A 13,498-nucleotide genomic window follows, 5' to 3' on the forward strand; every position below is an offset into this window, starting at 1 on the left:
TTAAAGACTACGGGCTGGATTTTGCGGGGGATCAGGGGGCGCTATCAGTGGCGGGTTGGGTGGGAAAGTGGTTTCTTTCCTCAGCGGGTCGGGACCCCGCTGTGAACCTACCGCACACACGTTTACCAAATGTCAGATCTGTCAGCACTGAGCAGACCCAATACGCAGCAGCAGGGGAGGCAATTAAAATCATTAGTGGCTTGTTTATAGCCACTTATCAATGGTTTCTCCCCCCAGCTTTTTTGGATTTGAAAGGTCGCCCACCGGTTTCCCGCTGTGCCTGGACCTCGTCTGTGAAGCTGAGGTGGGAGGTCAGTGGCTATTGAATCTGCTGATGAGCTGACAGTTTCAAATGTCAAGTCAAAGCTCCCAGCTGATTGAGAAATTTTCCCTTAACCACTAGCTTCTCTAAACTTTATTTCCACTACAGATTCAGGATGCTGCAAGTCTTTACACAAGTCTCCATTCAGTCTGACCTCATTACCTCTCCCACCATTGACAGATCGCTTCTGTCATCTCTACTTCACTTGCCATCTATTCCATCAGCATGTGTGCCCTTGAAACTCTCTCACCTTGGACCTCAGAATCCCACCACAATCAGCCCCAACACCACCAACCTTCTCCACAATCAACTGATGCTGCACAGGATACAGGGCATCAGCACCCGACCACACTGCTGCCCGGGAGGCCAGGGATGGCCTCATCATGGCCAGATTGACTTCACTTGACACTGTACACCCTGGCTGCCACATGATGCGCCAGGTTGGCACCATCCCACACCAACACCATAAAGCATCCCTACAATGCCCAAGCCATTCCTTTCACACTCATCACCATTGCAGGGGGTACCATTATGTCTCACCATTCACTGCAACTCACTAAGCCACTTCCAAAGGTGCACACAAATCTGTCCAAGAACGCAAAGTGTTGAAAATAAAGGTTTAAATGTTTGACACCACATTAACAGAAATTTTACATGAACATTGCATAAAACACCCAAGTGCCTACCCTTGTGTGTTGTTAGTTGCTATGATTGCACTAGGATGAGGGAGAGTGTGAAGGGTGGCTAGTGAGATGGGGATGTAATAATGTAGATACAGAGGGATGGGTAGAGGTGCAAGGTAAGTTGATGTGAGTAAGGATGTGCAGGAGTAGGGTAGGGAAGGCAGAGTGATGGAGATGTGATGAGGTTGAGTGTGGCTTTCTACTAACGCTTCGTGATCTACAGAGATCATTTAAACGTTTGCGGCACTTTACCCAGGTCCTCCTGACCACATCCCTGCTTGTGCCCTCCTCTGCAATGTGCAACCAGGCTGTGTTGATCTCCAAGGGAGGTCTCTTCTGCTCATGGGAAGGGAAGAGGACCTCCCTGTGTTCTGTGACTCCCTTCATAAGCATATGGAGGGAGTCATAGGAGAGCTTGGGTGCAGCCCTGCACCTCTGTGCAGTGCTGGTCAGTGTTTGCAGCACCTCAATGCTGTGGAACACTGACAGCACAAATGTCAAAATAAAGTTGGCCATGGTCCCTTTAAGGAAACCAGCTGATTATGCATCATCAAATGACGTCACCGGATCCGCTTCCTCTAATTGGCCAGGAAATGCGCTGGGCGGGCTTAACAAGCCCAATCTCGGGAAATTCATTTCAGAGGCCAGGATGGAGACAGCTGCGGGGTCGGGACCCACCACCGACGTCGCCCAGCCTGGACCCGCCGAGGATCGTAAAATCCAGCTCTACATCCTTGCAGGTTGGACATTTTGCTTTACAAACAAATTAACAAATCGGGCTAGAAACGGGAGTCTTCAACAGTCAAGCAGCTGAACTAGCCTGTGTGTGGAATAGATCAGTTTGTGGGGTTTTTTTCCCTCTTAAGATGACCAGTTTCTCATTCTTTCTCTGCCTTTTCAAATTTGATTTTGATATTTTCTGACCAGAGTCATTTTCTTCAGTGGTTGAAATTGCATGTGGATTGTAGGAAAAATTAAATTCCCAGGAATTGTTTGATGGAACAGGTGAAGAAATCACAAGACACATGGATCAAGTTTTCTATGAGGCATTATTATTAGCATTTTACTTACATGAAGGCAATTAACAATGGACAGGCTGGGTGATTGGGCAGAAGCATGGCAGATGCAATATAACGTGGATAAATGCGAGGTTATCCACTTTGGTGTCAAAAACAAGAAGGCAGATTATCTGAATGGCAATAGATTGGGAGAAGGGGAAGTGCAACGAGACCTGGGTGTCCTTGTGCACCAGTCGCTGAAGGTAAGCATGCAGGTGCAGCAGGCGGTTAAGGCGGCAAATGGTATGTTGCCTTCGTAGTGAGGGGGTTTGAGTACAGGAACAAGGATGTCTTGCTGCAGTTGTACAGGGCCTTGGTGAGACCACATCTTGAGTATTGTGTGCAGTTTTGGTCGTCTTATCTGAGGAAGGATGTTCTTGCCATGGAAGGAGTGCAGCGAAGATTCACCAGGCTGATACCTGGGATGGCAGGAATGACGTATGAGGAGAGATTGGGTCGATTGGGTTTGTACTCGCTGGAGTTTAGAAGAATGAGAGGGGATCTCATTGAAACTTATAAAATTCTAACAGGACTAGACAGACTAGATGCAGGAAGGATGTTCCCGATGGTTGGGGAGTCCAGAACCAGGGGTCACAGTCTAAGGATAAGGGGTAGGCCATTTAGGACAGAGATGAGGAGGAATTTCTTCACCCAGAGAGTGGTGAACCTGTGGAATTCTCTACCACAGAAGGCAGTAGAGGCCAATTCATTAAATATATTCAAGAAGGAGTTGGATATATTTCTTAAGGCTAAAGGGATCAAGGGATATGGGGAGAAGGCAGGGACAGGGTACTGAATTTGGATGATCAGCCATGATCTCATTGAATGGCAGAGCAGGCTCGAGGGGCCGAATGGCCTACTCCTGCTCCTATCTTCTATGTTTCTATGTAACCAGAGACAAATTCCCACTCTGATTTATAGAACACGCATTAATGAAATATGAAAAAAGGTTTGTATGAAATTAAATTTTGAGTAAACATCTTTGTGTTTAATTTTTTCTCAAGTCTATTGAATTATTAATATGTCTGTAGTTGTGAGATTCTGGAAATAAAACTAACTTTTTAAAAAAAGTATCTAATTAACATTGCACTTCATCATTATCTGGTTATTAGAGCTCAACATATCTTAGTTAGCATAAAAGTTATCAGCTTAAACAATTCAATCAAGCATTCCACAAGGGAAATTTTCCATCCAGGTGGAATGCTAAGAAGCATCCACAGATGACAAAATCCCCATGGACATGAATAGAAACAAAGTTATGGAATGAGAGCTTAAGAGAGAGGGAATAAGAAGAGGGTGAGAGAGAGAGAGAGAGAGATACGCACTGACGAAATGAGAGAGACAGAATATGAGAGAGAGGAAAAAATAAAGAGGGAGGAAAGAACAATAGTGGGAATGAAGGAATGATGGAAAGAAAATAACAGGAGAAAGTGGGAAAAAGGGGGTAGGAATGAGAGCAACAAGAGGAGTTAGAGTGAACAAGAGAAAGCAGGAGAAAGTCAGAGTGAGAGATAAAGAGCGTGAACGAGGGCCAGAAGGAATGAGAGATGGATAGGGGGAATGAAAGAGACAGAAGGAAAGAAGAAATGAGAGGCAGGAGAGCAAGAATAAGAGAAAAACAAGGAGAGGGATGAAAGAAAGATCAGGAATAAATGAAGAGGAAAGAGGGAATGAACAGTAAGTATTGAAGAAGGAAAAAGAGATGAGATAGGAAATGAGAGCAGGTGAAGAAGGAATGAGACAGAGAGAGAGAGAATGACAGCGTAGTGGTCAGTGAATGAGAGAGGGGGGAAAGATTGGAGGAATAAGGGAGAGGCAAGAGGGAGGGGCATAATCCAGATTTCAATTACATAGTTTGAAACAAAGAATCTCAAATGTCATATCAATCAACTGGGTTTCAAAATTATATGGTATACTTTAGTTACAGTGAAAATATCAGCATCAGTAAACATACTAGTGATTTAAAACTCATGGCACATCAAGAGCATACAATTTATTGTTCTGACTCTTCAGCTTTGAATAGTTGGCCACCCTTGATCTAGTGAGTGACTCCGCCCCTGCCTCAGCTCATCTGCTGCTGAAACCCTCAGCCATGTCTTTGTAACCTCTAGACTTGACTACTTTAACGCACGGCGGGCCTCCCATCTTCCACCCTTCGTAAGCGTAAACTCATCCAAAACTCTGCTGCCCGTATCTTAACTCGCACCAAGTCCCGTTCACCCATCACCCCTGTGCTCGCCGACCTACATTGGCTCCCGGTCCGGCAACGCCTCAAATTTAAAATTCTCAATCCTGGTTTTCAAATGCCTCCATGGCCTTGCCCCTTCCTATTTCTATAACCTTCTCCAGCCCTACAACCCTCCAAGATCTCTGCGCTCCTCCAATTCTGGCCTTTTGTGATCCCCTATTTTAATCACTCCACTATTGGCGGCAGTGCTTTCAGCTGCCTAGGCCCTAAGCTCTGGAATTCCCTCCCTAAACCTCTCCACCTCTCTCTCCTCTGTTAAAACATTCCTTAAAACCTACCTCTTTGACCAAGCCTTTGGGCATCTGTCCTAATATCTCCTTATCGGTGTCAAATTTTGTTTGATAACACTTCTGTGAACGCTTGGGACGTTTTACTAGGTTAAAGGTACTATATAAATTGTTACCACCAAGGTGGGTCCAAGTTAACACGCTTGGTAATGGAGGTTTGGAACCAAGTCAACCCACTGTGGCAGATTTAGCAATCTGATACCTGAGCCAGACAGGTCCACAATGCTCCAGGGCACTATTAATAAGAACATGGGAACAGGGGTAGGCCATTCAGCCCCTTGAGCCCGTTATCATGGCTCCATTTACCTGCCTTTGATCCATATTTTTTGATAACCATAACTAATAAAAATCTGTCAATCTCAGGCTTGAAAATTTCAATCGTCCCAGCATCCACAGCCTTTTGGGGGAGAGTAGTCCAGATTTCTACTACCCTCTGCACAAAAAAATGCTTCCTGATTTCACACCCGAATGGCCTAGCTCTAATTTAATGCCTGTGCCGCGTTGTGGATTCCCACAAGCAGAAATAGCTTCTCTGTATCCACTCTATCAAATCCTTTTATCATGTTAACCACCTCAATTAGATCACCCTTCAACATAGAAACATAGGAGCAGGAGTCGACCATTTGGCCTCTCGAGCCTGCTCCGCCATTTAATGAGATCATGGCTGATCATCCAAACTCAGTACCCGGTCCCTGCTTTCTCCCCATATCCCTTGATCCCTTTAGCCTTAAGAAATATATCTAACTCCTTCTTGAATATATTTAATGAATTGGCCTTAACTGCCTTTTCTGGCAGAGAATTCCACAGGTTCACCACTCTCTGGATAAAGAAATTCCTCCTCATCTCTGTCCTAAATGGCTTACCCCTTATCTTTAGACTGTGACCCCTGGCTCTGGACTCCCCCGCCATCGGGAACATCCTTCCTGCATCTAGTCCTGTTAGAATTTTATAAGTTTCAATGAGATCCCCTCTCATTCTTCTAAACTCCAGCGAGTATAAGCCCAATCGACCCAATCTCTCCTCATATGTCATTCCTGCCATCCCAGGTATCAGTCTGGTGAATCTTCACTGCACTCCCTCCATGGCAAGAACATCCTTCCTCAGATAAGGGAATACAAACCAAGTTTATGAAACCTTTCCTCATAAGTTAACCCTTTAAGCACAGGTATAATATTGGTAAATATGCACTGTACCCCTTTCCAAGGCCAATATATCCTGGATGAACTGACCACAATACTCCAGATGGGGTCTGACCAAGGCTTTGAAGCATAACTTCCTCACTTCTGTATTCCAACTCTCTTGAGATATAGATCCACATTTCATTAGCCTTTTTGATTACCTTTTGTACCTGTGCACTAGCTTTTAATGATTTGTGTACCTGGACACCCAAATCCTTCTGTTCCTCCACAGTTTCTAGTCTTTCGCCATTTTGAAAATATTCCAAATTTATCTTTCTTGGATCCAAAGTTGATTACCCCACATTGAACTCCATCTGCCACAGTCTTGCCCGCTCACTTAATCTGTCTATGTCCCTTTGTAACTTCCTGCTCCCAGCTACACAACTTACTGTGGTCTCCTAATGATTGACTTGCCAACTTGGTTCACCAATGGAACCTTGAGCAGTAGACCTATCACTAGAGCCTGGGGGTCTTCTCACTCAGCTCCAAACAAGTCTGAAAGTCAATGCTCTAAAGGACAGGGTGGTTCCGGCTAGGTAGACTGATATGCTTATCAATTACTCCATAAAAGGCGATGAATTAGGAAAGTAATGAAAAGGTTTTTATTAACTAAAGAACAGAGCATGCCTCTCGTGGACGACTGGTTCCAAGAAGGAAGTGGGTTGCCGGGCAGCCACCTTTATACCAGGTCATGTAGGCGGAGCCAGCTGAGGCATGCATTGGTACACAGTGAGTAGCAAGAGGTAACAATGTGCAATAACGATAACAGTAGTGAACAACAATGAAAACAATAACAGTGGTTTACCACATTCACCCCTTGTTTAAAATTGAGTCCGGCGGGGTGAAGTGTACTAAAAGTTCGTGTAGGTAAGTCTATCAGGAGGCCTTGTATGCCGTCCTGATCGTCGTAGCAGCGGCGGCGGTGCTGCAGTATCCAACGTCGAGTCTGGTGTCTGAGTGGTCGACGAAGGGTCCTGGGGCTCCGGCATGCCGTCTATAGGGGTTGGGTTGGGAGAAGTGGTGGATAATAACGGTGGTGATTCAGGGGCGCCCGAGGGTGCGAGGTCTCGTATGGAGACCGTGTCCTCCTGCCCGTCTGGGTATGCCACGTAGGCAAACTGGGGGTTGGCGTGTAGGAGGTTCACCCTCTCGACCAGGGGGTCCATTTTATGGGTCCTCACGTGCCTCCGCAGTAGGACGGGCCCAGGAGAAGTCAGCCATGTCGGTAGCGAGGTTCCCGATGTGGACTTCCTGGGGAAAACGAACATTTGCTCATGAGGGGTGGCATTTGTGGCAGTACAAAGCAGTGACCGGATGGAGTGGAGCGCCGCAGGGAGGGCCTCCTGCCAGCGAGAGGTCGGAAGGCCCTTAGATTTTAAGGCTAAGAGGACGGCCTTCCAAACCGTCGCGTTCTCTCTTTCCACCTGGCCGTTCCCCCGGGGGTTGTAGCTGGTGGTCCTGCTCGTAGCAATACCTCTCGCGAGCAGGTACTGACGAAGTTCGTCGCTCATGAAAGATGAGCCCCGGTCGCTATGTATATAGCTGGGGAACTCGAACAAGGCGAAGAGGTCATTCAGACATTTGATGACCTTGGTACTGGTCATGTCTCGGCAAGGGGTGGCAAACGGGAAACGGGAGTACTCATCAACAATGTTGAGGAAGTACACGTTGCGGTCAGAGGAAGGGAGGGGCCCCTTAAAGTCGATGCTCAAGCGCTCGAAGGGGCGAGTGGCCTTGATCAGGCTTGCTCTGTCTGGCCTATAAAAATGCGGTTTGCATTCGGCACAGATTTGGCAGTTCCTGGTCATAGTTCTGACCTCCTCGATGGAGTCGGGCAGGTTGCGGGACTTAATGAAGTGGCAGAATCTGGTGACCCCGGGGTGGCAGAGGTCATTGTGGAGGGTCCGCAGTCTATCAACTTGCGCGTTGGCGCATGTACCACGTGATAGAGCATCTGGGGGCTCATTGAGTTTCCCGGGCCAGTACAAGATATCGTAATTGTAGGTGGAAAGTTCAATTCTCCACCTCAAGATCTTGTCGTTCTTGATTTTGCCCCTCTGCTTATTATTGAACATAAAAGCAACTGAACGCTGGTCAGTGAGAAGGGTAAATCGTTTTCCGGCCAGGTAATGCCTCCAGTGTCGCACCGCTTCCACAATAGCCTGGGCCTCCTTTTCGACAGAGGAGTGTCGAATCTCGGGGCCCTGGAGGGTCCTTGAGAAAAAGGCCACGGGTCTCCCCGCCTGGTTAAGGGTTGCAGCTAGGGCGAAGTCGGATGCATCGCTCTCCGCTTGGAAAGGGATGGACTCATCCACTGCGTGCATTGTGGCCTTCGCAATATCACTCTTGATAAGAGTGAAGGCAGCACCCGCCTCTGATGTCAGGGGGAAGGAGGTGGACTTGATGAGGGGTCTGGCTTTGTCCGCATAGTTGGGCACCCACTGAGCATAGTAAGAGAAAAACCCCAGGCATCTCTTCAGTGCTTTTAGGCAGTGGGGGAGGGGGAGCTCCATAAGGGGGCGCATTCTGTCGGGGTCGGGCCTGATGACTCCGTTCTCCACTACGCAGCCGAGGATGGCAAGGCGCGTGGTGTGAAACATACATTTCTCTTTATTGTATGTTAGATTCAGCCGCTGGGCCGTACAGAGGAATTTCGCTAGATTAACGTCATGGTCCTGCTGGTCGTGGCCGGAGATGGTGACGTTATCCAGATAGGGAAAGGTGGCCTGCAGCGCGTTCTGGTCAACCATCCGGTCCATCTCCCTTTGGAAGACTGAAACCCCGTTGGTGACGCCGAAGGGGACCCTAAGGAAGTGGTAGAGGCGGCCGTTTGCCTCGAAGGCAGTATACTGGCGGTCCTCATGGCGGATAGGGAGTTGGTGGTATGCTGACTTAAGGTCAATGGTGGAGAATACCCTGTATTGTGCAATCTGATTGACCATATCAGATATGCGGGGAAGTGGGTATGCGTCCAGCTGGGTGTACCGGTTTATGGTTTGGCTGTAGTCGATGACCAGGCGGCGTTTATCAGCAGTCTTAACGACTACAACCTGGGCTCGCCATGGGCTGGTGCTCCCTTCGATAATGCCCTCCTTCAGGAGTCGCTCCACCTCAGCGCTAATAAAAGCTCTGTCCCCGGCGCTGTACCGCCTGCTCTTGGTAGCGATGGGTTTACAGTCGCGGGTGAGGTTAGCGAACAAGGGAGGGGGGGGGACTTTGAGTGTGGAAAGGCTGCAAGTGGTGCGCGGCGGGCGATTTAAAAGCTGTTGGTTGCAGACTGTGAGTGGGGGAAGGGGTCCACCGTATGCCAATGTGACACTTTTGAGGTGGCACTGAAAATCCAACCCTAGCAGAACGGCAGCGCAAAGACGGGGCAGGACAAGAAGTTTAACATTTTTATATTCAGTGCCCCTAACCGAAAGGGTCACCACACAGTAGCCGCCGACGTCCGTTGAATGGGACTTGGACGCCATAGAAATCCGATGGCGCGTTGGCAGGACCGTGAGGGAGTGGCTACGCACCGTGTCGGGGTGAATAAAACTCTCCGTGCTCCCGCTGTCAAACAGGCAAGTAGTGGCGCGGCCGTTTACCGTAATGTCCATCATGGACCTGGACAGATGATGAGGGAGGGCTTGATCCAGCGTAACGGAGGCCAGTGTATGGCTGAGTGAGCTGATATGGTTGTCCGACGAGACGGTGGTCGAGTCCGGAGACAAATTGGCGGTTGAGTGCGGAGGGCAAAATGGCGGCGGCCATGATTCCGATCCCCACGCGGCCGGAGGTGCACAAAATGGCGGAGAAGATGGCTGCCCCCGCGGTTCACACGCGGCGCTGCTGGCGTTCGCAGGTTTCCCTCTGCAGGCATTGGCGTAATGGCCTTTCTTCCCGCAGCCAGAGCAGGTAGTGGTCTTCGCCGGGCAGCGTGCTCTGGGGTGTTTTAACTGGCCACAGAAATAGCATTTTTGGGCCTGGTTACGGGACATCGTTGCAGTAGTTGGTACCGGGGGCGGCGGTCCCGGTTGCTTTCGGGACATCGCTGCAGTAGTTGGTACCGGGGGCGGCGGTCCCATGTCCCAAGGTCGCGATGACCATGGCGCGGCCCCGTTACGTGCGTATGCTTCGAGGTTTCGGTGGGCCGCATCTAGTGAGAGCGTGAGGGCTACGGCCGTCTTCAGGTCGAGCTCCTTGCTTTCGAGCAGTCTCTGCCGGGAGTAGTCGGACTGGAGGCCCTTAACGAAGGCATCACAGGTAAGTCCCTCCGCGTGCGCCGCAGCAGTTACCGCCTTACAGTCGCAGTCCCTGCAGAGCGTCTGTAACGCCCGTAAAAATGCCTCTACCGATTCCCCCGGTTGCTGCCTGCGGGATCCCAGGAGGTATCTGGCGTAAATCGTATTCACTGGGCGCGTGTATTGCCCTTTTAGCAGGTCGAGAGCCGCCGTGTACGTAGTAGCGTCCCGGATGAGTGTATATACTTGAGGGCTCACCTGGGCGGTCAGGACTTTTAATTTGTTCTCCTCCGATGTCACGGCGGAGGCTTCTAGGAAGGATTCAAAGCAGCTCAGCCAGTGTTCGAAATTGGTAGATGAACCCGCCGCTTGGGGGTCGAGGTCCAGGCATGCTGGTCTGAGGGCTCGCAGCAATGCCTGCTGTTGTTGCTGCTCAGTTCCGGACATTTTACTTTTAGTTAATAAAATTGATACGCTTATCAATTACTCCATAAAAGGCGATGAATTAGGAAAGTAATGAAATGGTTTTTATTAACCAAAGAACAGAGCATGCCTCTCGTGGACGACTGGTTCCAAGAAGGAAGTGGGTTGCCGGGCAGCCACCTTTATACCAGGTCATGTAGGCGGAGCCAGCTGAGGCATGCATTGGTACACAGCGAGTAGCAAGAGGTAACAATATGCAATAACGATAACAGTAGTGAACAACAATGAAAACAATAACAGTGGTTTACCACATAGACAAGCTGTGGAAAGCTCATCAGTGGCCTGTGCTGGTAGGCTACATGATTTTAGCTGGTTAAGCTCCAGCATCACTCCTGCGCACGTTGGCAGATTTCTAAGCCTTAACTTTTGCCAATCTGTGTCTATGTCCTCCAGAATAAGGAAAGTGGGGGTGTGCCCTACAGGGAGACTGTATTGTCCTTAGGCTCTTAATCATGGTATAACAACAGAAAATGCTGGAAATACTCAGTAGGCCAAGCAGCAGCCGTGGAGAGAGAAACAGAGTTAACGTTTCAGGTCTGGGACCCTTCATCAGTACGTTAACTCTGTTTCTCTCTCCACAGATGCTGCCTGGCCTGCTGAGTATTTCCAGCATTTTCTGTTGTTATTTCAGATTTCCAGCATCCTCAGTATTTTGCCATTGTCTTAATCATGGTGATGGGTTTCCATATGTATTCGACACCAGGCTGACCAAAAGTTAAAAAAAAACTATGTGATGTTACTGGAAATTAAAATCCTATCTTGAAGATGTTGAATCGCCATCTTGCTGCCTTCTTTGAAAATGCTGACACAATTACAATTCAGCAAAAATTTACTGAATTGAGTAGAGCCACCCAACCAACATTGTAAAGTGATTGCTGGCAACCAGAACATTTCACATTATCTTAAGACATCCCAAGAACTCAATATGGACATGACTTCATCATCAGAAATCAAGTGGCCCATGGATTATTTCCAGGCAAATTGCATATTTGGAAACAAACCAAACCACAATTCTCTTAAGTATGTACACAGGTTTATAGTCATGGTAAATGGTTTACAATGGAAAAAGATACAAACTGGCATATTACAAATAACATTTTCTTACACATGAACTATATGCCAAACAAATACTGAAGTTCAAAAGAATTCTTACGTCAGATCAAAGATCATTATCAGTTTCTGCAGAGTATGTGTGGTGAACTGTAACAGAAACTCTGTATTGATCGGATGTAAAATAGCTACAATTTTTAATCCGGTTTCATCCGGCACCTCATGTAAATGCTTTCTCAGTTATAATTTTTTTCTGTGTAAGCTAAGTATATTGGTGTGCATGAATGCGAGACTACCCCCCACCCTGGTCTCTCCAGTTTCTACAGCTGCATTATAGCGTTTCCCTACCAAATAACCCAACCCCTGCAAATGTAATTTACTGGCTTTGCCAACTGCCATCTCCGCTTAGAACATTTAATGGTCGTGCCTCCTCCCTCCATACAGAGAATAACAGTTTGCCACCTCCCCACTCCCCTTCAACTCGTTAATTTAATCCCATCCCCCCACCACCACCGAAAGAATTTACTGGGCTTGATGGGTAGCTCACTGGCCATGCCCCTCCCTTCCGAGAGAGATTTCCCTCCTTGGCCTACTCTGCCCTTCCACTCAATGTCTGCCAGCTTGTCTCTTCCCAACTGTCAATCCCCATCTCCATCTCACTACCTCTGCCTCCCCCCTTTCATTCCCTCCCTTCTACCACCTTCCCTTCCCCCCTCTTTCACCTTGGTCCAAGTATCTTCCAGCCCTCCAACCCTACATGACCCAAATACTGCACTTGGTCTTGGCTTCCCATGTGCAACGCCATAGGACGACGACTGGCAGTCCAATATTAATAAACTGTCCAGTACATCGCGTTAGTTCCTATACAGCCTTAGTTTTAATAGTGGAACAACAAGGAATCATCAGTTGAGATCCTACGTTAATATAGTCTTAGAATATCTATGAACAGCCGCAATTATATGTAAACACAGGCTTATAGGGCAGCTATACTGTACATCAGCATTATGTCATAGTGCTGCGAGAAATGCAATAGAGTTGCGGTTTATCTGTAATAAACGGAGAACAATTCACAGCAGTTCCTGTAGTGGCGGTAAACCACCTGGAAGATATAATCTTGTGCTGTGTTTGAATCTGTTCATTCAGTCTAACAGACTGCCTCTAAACTTCAAAGTTTTTAATGACAGAAACTAGCTGACGTGATAGCCTGCACTTTTCTAGTTTCAGAAATGTTGCCAGTAGCTAGAGGCCAATGAGCAGAAGTTTTCTTTGCCTTATTAGAGAAAACGATGCATCAAATCCACAGCTACAGTATAACTGCTGTTGGTTCGAACAGTGTAATATCAATGAACTGTTAGTGTTCAGCATTGAGGTAAACTTAGTTCTAATCAGTGAACTACCAGCAATGTGCTATTTGAATACTCAATTCTAGTTTACTCTAAAGTAAAATCAAACCTACATTCTTACCTTCTGAGGGCTTTCAATGCTTTCTTGTGGAGCTTATCTCTGGTGCTCCTTAGTGTAGCTGCACAGTAATGACACAGAGGTTAGCATGATTCATCAAATTCATAATGAAAGAACAATTCTGTGAACTGTGGCAATGCCCTATTTAACTAAAAATACATTTTCTCTTCTTTTATCATGTCCTATTTCAACTCAATGACATGGTCACTGTGTAAAGGCAAATTTATTATTTTAGCACATAATACAATGGGCAGTGTGAATACTGCACTTATGGACAATGCCCCATGATTCTTGAACGGAAAAAATCAACCTGAGTTCCTGCTCCTGATCACTTTCCAGCGACCCCTCCTGAAGTGTACATCGTGACACATTGGGTGAGGACAGGATTGGGTTTGGCTGAAATGCTGCTTATGGTAAAATGGCCTGGGACTACTCATTATCTCTGCTCATGTGAATATTGGCCACTTCAACAAGGTCCCAGTGGAGAGGGGTGCAGAGAAAT

General features: G+C 47.5%; 1 protein-coding gene across 1 annotated transcript in view; it reads right to left on the minus strand.

The window, feature by feature from the left end:
• The window catches only part of LOC147121052 (tetratricopeptide repeat protein 7A-like), a 408,967-nt gene that overhangs the window by 171,786 nt on the left and 223,683 nt on the right, over positions 1-13,498 (minus strand). Inside the window, exon 13 of the mRNA XM_085980379.1 lies at positions 13,000-13,057. Within this exon, the coding sequence (XP_085836505.1) occupies positions 13,000-13,057 (58 nt within the window). The remainder of the gene's footprint in view (positions 1-12,999; positions 13,058-13,498) is intronic.

The sequence above is a fragment of the Somniosus microcephalus genome, chromosome 3, assembly GCF_052327205.1.
Source record: "Somniosus microcephalus isolate GS21.2 chromosome 3, FLI_Smic_1.0, whole genome shotgun sequence".
NCBI lineage: Eukaryota > Metazoa > Chordata > Chondrichthyes > Squaliformes > Somniosidae > Somniosus > Somniosus microcephalus.